Source organism: Neopelma chrysocephalum, unplaced genomic scaffold, assembly GCF_003984885.1.
Source record: "Neopelma chrysocephalum unplaced genomic scaffold, ASM398488v2 Primary Assembly neopelma1_124, whole genome shotgun sequence".
NCBI classification, from domain to species: domain Eukaryota; kingdom Metazoa; phylum Chordata; class Aves; order Passeriformes; family Pipridae; genus Neopelma; species Neopelma chrysocephalum.
In genome coordinates, this window is record NW_020897786.1 from 1,681,394 (window position 1) to 1,690,576 (window position 9,183).

The window sequence follows — 9,183 nt, forward strand, 5'->3', positions numbered from 1 at the left end:
TGAGCGATGAAGACAGTTGCATTTCTCTTGGGCTTTGCCTAAACCCTGCTGCTCCTGATGGAATGCTCAGCGTGGGTTAGGCTGGGAGCAGGAGTCAGGAGTTTGGGTGAAGCTGTGAATCCTGCCACGGATGTTGCTTCAGCCTGGATGCTGAGGCACAGCATCTCCTGGGGACAAGCAGGTCTCTCATCCTTTGGGAAAAGAAACACACTGGATTTGCAGTGAGTCTCTTGCAGGATCCCAAGCTATAAAAAACCCAGAGGCGACGTTACAGGAGAGCTTTGCTGACATCTCTGATGAGGCCAGGACGCAAACAGGGATACGAGTTTAATTATAAGCTCCGTTAAGAACACGTGGGGGAAAAAGAAAATCACTTCTAATTGCTAAATGGGATAGAGGAATGTCAGCGAAGGAAGCAAGGAGTGCTGCCAGCATTCCAAAACACTGGGAAGCCATGAAGAGAGTGTTGGGAGAAGGACCCCCATCCCTTAGAGACCCTCCCCACCCATCTCTGGGTCAAGCATGAGGTGAGAAAGGAGTTGGTGGAGCCCAAGTGGGGTGGTGACAGGTCTGGCATCTCCCTGCTCCGTTCCATAGATTGAGCCATGGGATTCCTTTTGAATTTTGCATTATTTGTGGTGTTGCCCAGGTTAGGGAGAAGGAGGAGAGGAACCACCCCCCCACACACACTTGATTTTTAGTTTTATTGCCCCGAATCATCTGTTTCCCCCCTTTTTTCTTCCCTTCCTGCCTCAAGGCTGGCTCTGAGAAGGGAAGAGCACAACCCTCGTTTGGCTCTGAGGCTCCTTCCCATGGGGTGCCATCGCCAAATTCATGGAGGAAAATGACTTTTAGGGACAAGATGATCCAAATAATCCCTCTACCACTAATCTCTGGCATCATGTCATGCTCTCTCTTTTCCTGTATCCACCGGGAATACAAAGCCTGGGGGGATTTTTGTGGGTTTGGCCAGGGCTGCAACAACAAATCTGCCTTTCCTTGTATTGGAAATGACACCATGGGTGGAGTCAAGAAGGTGATGGTTGAACAGGGGATTTTGAAGGCATCAAAGTGGTGTTTGCTCAGGTCCTGGTGTTTCCCTTGCTGCAGCCCAGGGCGGGAGGGAGGGGAATGCAGAGCACCCGCCCAGGCGCAGGGGGGAAGGGATGGAGCAGGAGACATCCCGGCTTCCTGGGGTCCATCCCGAAGGATGGTTGAGACCCAGCACACTCAGCTTTTTCAGCGATCAGAGGGATGTGAAGAACAGGCATTTTTATTATTCCCTTTCAATCATTTTTCTACTTGTTTTTTGCCTGGAGAGAGGAGAGCCATTGGATGGTGGGATAAGGAGGTGATTCCTCTGCAGTGGTGGCACGAGCAGATTTCCTTGTCAGGTGAGGCTGTAACATCTCTAAATTTGGCTCAGCTGGGGGGTAAATTAATAGGAAAACCTTGGCTCCATCAGGGAAAGGTGGAGGTCTCTGTCCTCTTCCACTGGGAGCCTTGGGAGGCTTTAGTCCCATCCACTCATCCCCACAGCATAGGGACTGAAGAGCTGGGGGATGCTGACCCTGCTCCTGGGGCTTGTGGTCATTGATGAGGTGGGAACTGGAGAAGAAAGGGGAATTTCTGCCATAAACTGCTAAAACTCCTTGGGGGAAAAGTCTGCTGTTCCCCAAAACCTGTTTTGGGGCAAGAAAGTGGAGATTCAGGTTCAGTTAAATTCCTCCTTTTTCTCCCCTGTGCTTTTCCTCACCCGGCTGTTTTGAAAATCAACTCGATCCTGGAAAATCCGTATTAGAAAGGAGGCAGGAAAATCCTGGAAATGAGCTTCTGGGTGAGTTTGATGGGGATGGAGCCAGTGGAACCTCAGTGCCACCGTGCCCCACGGTGATCACAGTGTTCTCCCGAATTCCAGGAGGTGACACCCAATCACTCACGTGACTATCCCAATTCACCTAAAAATAATAGCATTGAAAAACTACTTTTTAAGGGAATTAAGTTGCTAAGTAATTTAATCACTTGGGTGTGCAATGAATTCCTGGTAATGGTAATTTATTTCTGCAAAGGAAAAGTAGGATGGACAGGCTGAGGGGAAATTTGGGATTTGATCCCAGCAGAGAAGGATGGAGGTACTGAGGTTGTGCCAGCGGCTGCCTCAATTTCCCCAGTGCCGTGCTTCACCTCACCCTCTTCTTTGGAATTCCCTTAGCTCTGGTCCTGGATACCAGCTCCCACATCCATTCCCATATAAATACATAAACATATGAATATATAAATATATATATATATATATATATATAAATATTTCCCCCTATAAAGATAAGGGGATAAAAAAGGCTTCAGGGGGCCCAGCCCTGTGCCCCCTCCTCGCTCCCCGCCTGGGGAAGGGGTTTCTGTGGAGCTGCGGGGGAGAAGCCCCTGCAGAGGTGTCTGTCGCCGGTGTCACCCCGGCGCGCTGGCACCGCAAGCGTGGGCTGCTGGCACCATCTAGTGGGGGTGGGACCCCCGTACAGCGGGACACGGCCCCTCGGGTCACTCCTTGGTGGCCCAGGGACAGAAGCCCTCTGGCCACCCCTCCTGCCTCCTCTCTGCGGGATCTGAGCCCGCGTGGGGCTGTGGGGATTTGGGATGGGACCCTGCGTGTCCCTCCCCCTCCCCGTTAAGGGTCGTGGGTGAGGGTGACAGCTTGTCCCCCCAGCCACCACATCCCGGTGGCATCACATGGCCTGGGGGAGACGGGATATGGAGCCACACGGGACCCCCACCCTTGCACCAAACCCAGGGACCCCCTCCAACCCTGTCCCTGTGTGTCCTTCCCGCTCCATCCCCCCAGATCCTGCCCCTCCCCACCCGGGGGGATGCAGAGGGAAGTGACCCGCTTACAGCCCCCCGTGTGCCCCCCGCGGGGCCTTGGGGTGTGGGAGGAGGAGGTTAGTCCAGGATTTCCTTCCTGGCCAGCGCTGCGCTGCCTATTACATCAACTCTGGTATTTCCAGTCCCCGCGGGGAGAAGGGAGGAGCCAGGAAAAGCAAGGAAATATTGGGGGATGCAGGGAACTGGGGAATCCCACGGGTGGGATTCAGGCCCCTCAATAACACTTGGAGCCGGGATCCCCCGTGGTCCGGCTGGGCTTGGCCCCTTGGAGCCTCATCCTGGCTCCACCCCTGGCTTTGGAGCTGGGAACGAGAGCGGCAGGAGGGAGGGAAAAGGGGAAAAGGAAAAATCTACATGTGGAAAACACACGTCCCAATGGGCGGGACTTAAAGCAACAGGGAAATGCCAGGTGGCGCAAGGGCAGCTGCAGGGACAGGGGGGTGGCAGGGATTGGGGAGTCCCCCCCAGCTTCTGGGGTGCTACCTCAGTTTCCCCAGGGAAATGTCAGGATACTGGGATGCTCTTTCCCAGCCTCATTCCTGCCCCAAAATATGGATGCCAGGCTGGGAGTGTGGGGCTGTAAAAAGGCAGGAGGGGGTTCAGGGGACCCAAGAGAGGACAAGGAGCCCGGATCCTTCATTCCATGAGGTGAAGGAGAGAGCCGTAGTGATGATTCCAGTGTGGTGACGGATTCGGGAGTGGCAGAGGCTGGATCCAGCTGGCAGCAGGGTTGGGGACCCCCCGGAATCACTTCTCATGTCCCCCCTTTTTATTTAATATTTCCAACACTGAGTTACCAACTGGTCTCTGGTTTTATTCCAGATGTTTTATGCAGGATCCATCCTCATTTGGGATACACTACCACGGGGAAAATAATCCCAGATTGACCCAAAGAGTAAAATTCTGGGAGAAAACTCCATTTTTTGGGCACAGTTTCCCTTTGAAACGTACTGAAAGCTTTTGTGAGGGAGTGAATGTGCTTTTCCAGGCCCTCACCTGGCATCAGTCCTCTGTGTGGGATAGGCACTGGTGGATTTGGGTCCCTCTGGGAGAAAATGGGATCCTTAAAGGGTTAAAAAAAGGGTAAAAAAGTGAATTTTCAGGTTTTTATCCCAATTGGCTTTTATCCCATTTTGCCTGCAGCCAGCACCCTGTAGCTTTTCCTCCTAGCTCCTGGAGGGCGGATCTGTGTCAGAAGTGGGTCTTAGGACCAAAATCCATAAAATCTTCCCCAATTTAAAAAGTGTGAATCATTCCAAGGTAAAAAAAAGTGTAAAAAATTGAAATTTCAGGCTTTTATTCTGAGTAGATTCATTTTGCTTGGAGCCAGCACCCTGCAGCAGCCCTTCTTCCCAGCTCCTGGAGGGCAGAATCCATGCTAGAGATGGGGCCTAGGACCATGATCCATAAAATCTTCCCAATTTAAAGGAGTGAATCATTCCGGGGTTAAAAACAAAGTGCAAAGCCATGAAATTTCAGGTAAAAATCTGAGATTACAAGTTTTTATTCCGAGTGGATGCATTTCCTCTCAGCTCCTGGAGGGCAGGATCCATGCTGGAAGTGGTTCCTAGGCCCAAAATCCATTAAATTACCCCCAGTTTTGAAGGCACGAATCATTCCAGGGTTAAAAAAAGTGTAAACCGCAAAATTTCAGGTTTTTTCTGGAGTGGATGCATTTCCTCCTGGCCCCAGGAGGGCAGGATCCGTGCTGGAAGTGGTTCCTAGGACTAAAATCCTTAAAATTGTCCCCAGTTTTGAAGGCACAAATCGCTCCAGGGTTAAAAACAAGTGTAAATCCCAAGTGGATTCATTTTGCTTGGAGACAGCAGCCCTCCCTCCTGGCTCCTGGAGGGCAGGATCCGTTCTGAAGGTGGTTCCTAGGACCAAAACCCTCAGAATTCAACCCAGTTTTGAAGGCGTGAATCCTTCTGTGGTTTAAAAAAGTGTGAAAACCTGAAATTTCAATGTTTAGTCCCGAGTGGATGCTGGACGTGGCTCCTAGGACTAAAACCCATCCCTAGTTTTGAAGGTGTGACTCATTCCAGAGTTAAAAAGAAGGGCAGAAATGTGAAATATCAGGGTTTTATCCCAAGGGGATTTATTTTGCTTAGAGCCAGCACCCTGCAGCCTTTCCTTACAGCTCCTGGAGGGCAGGATCTATTCTGCAGGTGGTTCCCAGGACCAAAACCCACATAATTCAACCCAATTTTTGATGGTGTGAATCATTCCAGGGTTAAAAAACTGTCAGCCCCAACATTTCACTTCTTTATTCCAAGTGGATGCATTTCCTCCTCGTCCTGGCTCAGGGAGGGCAGGATCCATGCTGGAGGCGGTCCTAGTACTAAAATCCTTAAAATTGCCCCTAGTTTTGAAGGCGTGCATCACTTCAGGGTTAAAAAAACCAAAAAAGTGTAGAAAGGTGAAATCTCAGCTTTTCCCCGGGAGTGGATGCACTTCCTCCCGGCTCCTGGCGGGCAGGACCCGCGCCAGAAGTGGTTCCTGGGACCAAACCCCGCCGAATTCAACCCAGATTTTGACGGCGTGACTCACCGAAGGACTGAAAAAAAAAAAAGAAAAAAAGAGGAAAAAAATAAAAAAGCGCCGCTCACCGCAGTCGGAGTTTTTTTCCCCCGCGCATCCCGCCCCCGCGGGCGGGCGGAGGCGGTGCCGGGCCCCCGCGGCGCCGCTCCCGCCCTCGGCCCCGCTCCGTGCGCTCGCTCCGCGGCGCTCGGCGGCGGTCGGGATGGCCCGGCGGGCGGGCTGGGGGCTCTGGGCCGCGCTGGGCTGCGGGCTGTGCCTGCTGGCGGGCGGGCAGGAGCCGTGGCGGCAGCTCATCCAGTGGGAGAACAACGGCCGCGTTTACAGCCTCCTCAACAGCGGCGCCGAGTACGTCCCGCCGGGGCAGGAGCGCCCGCCCGGCAGCCGCTTGTTGCTGGCGGGGGCGGCGGGCAGCGTCCGCCGGCAGGCTCCGGGCTCCGGGACGGTGCGGGGACAGGCGAGACACCCCTTCGGCTTCGGGCAGGTGCCCGAGAACTGGCGGGAGGGCCCGGTGGGCGACGGCGCGGCCGCGCAGCGGCGACCACCCGCCCGCGCGCGCCAGCCTTCATCCTCCTCAGCATCGTCAGCATCAGCATCATCCTTCGCGTACGCCTCGGCGGGGCAGCCGCCGTACCCCCAGTACCCCTTCGCCCCGCAGTACGAGCCCTACGAGGCGCCCCGGGCCTACGACGAGGCGTTCACCTATTACCGGAGCACCGGGACCGGCGGGGCGGCCGTGGCGGCGGGGGCGGCGGCGGGGGCCAGCGTGGTGTACCCCTTCCAGCCCCGCGCTCGCCACGAGGACTACGGCGAGGAGCAAAGCCCCTACAGAGCCCACTACCCGCCGCCCGAGCGGCCCTACGTGCCCGCCGTGCCCCAGCCGGTGGACGGGCTGGACCGGCGGTATTCCCATAGTTTGTACCACGACACCGGGATTGCACCGGAGCAGAGCCCGGACTCGTACGCCAACCAACAAGCCGTCAACCACGGCGCGGCCTCCACGGATAACCTCCAGGCGGCCGTCGGGACGGGGTACGGGGGTCAGTACCCGCCCTACGAGCCGCAGCCGCCGTTCCGGGCGGTGGAGCCGTACGGGGTCCCTCGTCCCGAGTCCTACCTGCCTGCCAGGAGCCTCGAAATCCCCCAAGCTGTCCCTGATAGCCAAGCCCGGGTCAGCGTGGGCAGCGTCTACAGGCCCAGCCACGGTGGACGGGGTGAGTTTGGGGGGCACCCTGGGGTGGGTGGCAGGTCCCCTGGGTGGGATGTGCCCTGGGTGCTTTGTTATTCCCGAGGGCAGAGTCCCCTTCATCCATGTCTGATGCCAGTCACTCTTCAAGGATGCTGCCCCAGTGTTGTGGGGACAAATGTGGCTGAGAGGTCACTGAGGGGCTGTTGGAGACCCTACATATTTTGGGAATGATGTTTGAGGTGGTAGGCCTGTGCCATGTCCCAGGGCATGTCATACTTGTGGGATGGGTCTGTGCTGTGGCATGAAGGGACACCGTGCTCGTGGGGTGGGTATGTGCCATGTCTCAGGCCACCCTGCCTGCGTGGGGTGGGTCTGTGCTGTGGGTTGGGGTCACACCGTGCTCCTGGGGTGTCTGGATGCCACATCTCAGGTCATCCTGTATCCATGGGGTGGCTGTGTGCCGTGGGTTGGGGGCTTGCCATACTCCTAGGGTAGGGCAGTGCTGTATCCCGGGTCACCCTGGCCGTGTGCCCTGTGCCGGGTACACTCAGCTCACGGGTGGATGGATGGATCTGCGCTGCCTCAGCCAGGGACAGTCGTTCCCAGTGCTCCCCCCACGCCAGCCACACCGGGGCCACAGCAGGGGACCGAGGTCACAGCAGGGACACCCTCGTTTCATGTCCCACTGACCCCGATCCTGGTGAAATCCTGTGGCTTTCGGCTGAGCCTTGCCAAGAGTGTTTTTGCTCCATGGTAAGTTTGGAAGCAAGGCTGGAGGGTGTGAGGAGCAGCAGCCTGGGGGATCAGCCTGTCCCTTGGGAAGCCCATCTCAGCTGGAGCCTCTGACCAGTCTGACCCCATAACCCCTCCAGCCCCATCCCTGGTTTCTGGGAAAAACCCATCCCAGAGGATTTGGGCTGGGGGAAGCGTTCATCCCAGCCCTGCCTGTTGCATGCGAGTGAGTAAACACAGCAAGAGCAGCCGGGCTGGGTCAGCCCAAGGTCCAGCTGGGAGAGAGCTCAGGGACAGGGTTTGTGCGGAGAGGATCTTCCTCTGGATCCCTGCTGGCCTCACCAGGAGCAGCCTCTCCTGCTGGGCATGGGATGTGTGGGGGCAATGGGTACCGGGGGTGAGGGATGAGGGGGGTGAAGTATGTGAGAATGTGGGATGCAGGGGCAAGGGATACAGGGATGAGGAATGCTGGCAGTCCCGTGCCTCTGCGAGGGACGCCTGGGGACAGCTGCCCTGCAGATGACCCAAAGCAGCAGAGGGAAAGGGGAAGACGCCTGCCAAGTTTGTCGTCTCCCTGTTGGCAATGGCTGTGTCCTTCAAGGATCCGTGGAAGCTGGGCCAGGAGGTGACGGCGCTGTGGCTCCACCGGGGGAATCAGGGTGCTCGTGGGTGGGTCAGCAACCCTGGTTGGTCCATCCACATCCACCTCTCAGTGCCGGAGCCCCTGGCCTCCTCCTTCACATTTTTCCTTAATAAATCTAAGGGCAGGAATAAAGATCATCCAAGCAATTTAGAGAGGTGGCCTGGCCTCTCCTCTGGGTCACTTGCTGCTCTCTCCAGCTGAGCTTTGTTTAGGGAAAGCTGTCACCTCCCTGGGGCTCACCAAAAGCCCCTCCAAACCTGTCACCTGCAGGGCCACCCTTCAGGATGGTTTCTTAATTGGTCAAAACACTTCATAAAGCCGAATCAGATGTTAATTATGTGTCTAAGCTCTTTAAGAGCCTCTTAATCCCACCCGGCTCTGCAAGGAATGTGCAGCATTCCTGGCCCCTCACTGGGGTACCTGGGGGGTTAATTAAGCAATTAGATCCCACCAGCTTTTATGAGAGGGTTTATTGGGGCTTGTGTGAGCACAGTGGATTGTCCACCTCCCTCCACCCAAACCAGATGGAGATACCTTGGAAGATGAGTTGGAATAGTTTCCAGTCCTAAATCTGTAGGTGACCAAGCCATGGTGGAGGTGGGAGAGGAGCATCTCTGTGTGGGTTGGCCAAGGGAGGGGGACTCTGGGCCAAGGAGATGGGGAGGAGACCTCATGCGTCTTTATGTCTCCTGCTCACGACCCAAGGGTCAGCCAAATCTTGCTCTGGGGCTGTAACACCTCAGGCCAGAGTGACTCCCCTCTCATGGGGTTTGGACAAGGTGCTGGTTTCCAACAGGGCTTCCCACTCTTGACTGACCCCTAGGAGGCATCTCCAGGGGCTTCCTCACCCTGACCCCTGCTTGGACCCCATCTCCAGAAGGGTTTTTCACCTTGATCTCATGGAATGGATCACCCAGGGTTGGTTTTGGAATGAAAGTGGGTTTTGGGAATGCCACGGGGTGATAGGGATTTTGTTACCCACTAAACTTCAGTTGTGGTGACACCTGAGGGTGCCATCATCCATTGATGGGGCACCTGGGCCAGGAGATGATGGTCTTCCTGGGAATATCTTCCTTTGGTGAGTTTGGAGGTCAGTTTGGGCTGATTTCAGGTGTTTAACAATGAGCTGGGGATGCCAAGATTAAAGGGGGATGTCAGGAGGTGCTGGAGGAGGGATTCTGCAGGGATGGGATGGGATGAAGGG

At 55.8% G+C, this 9,183-nt stretch overlaps 1 protein-coding gene across 1 annotated transcript in view; it reads left to right on the plus strand.

Moving 5' to 3' along the window:
- Nucleotides 1-5,620: 5,620 nt before the first annotated feature.
- The window catches only part of LOXL1 (lysyl oxidase like 1), a 9,197-nt gene continuing 5,634 nt past the window's right edge, over nucleotides 5,621-9,183 (plus strand). The window contains exon 1 of the mRNA XM_027697984.1: nucleotides 5,621-6,629. Within this exon, the coding sequence (XP_027553785.1) occupies nucleotides 5,621-6,629 (1,009 nt within the window). The remainder of the gene's footprint in view (nucleotides 6,630-9,183) is intronic.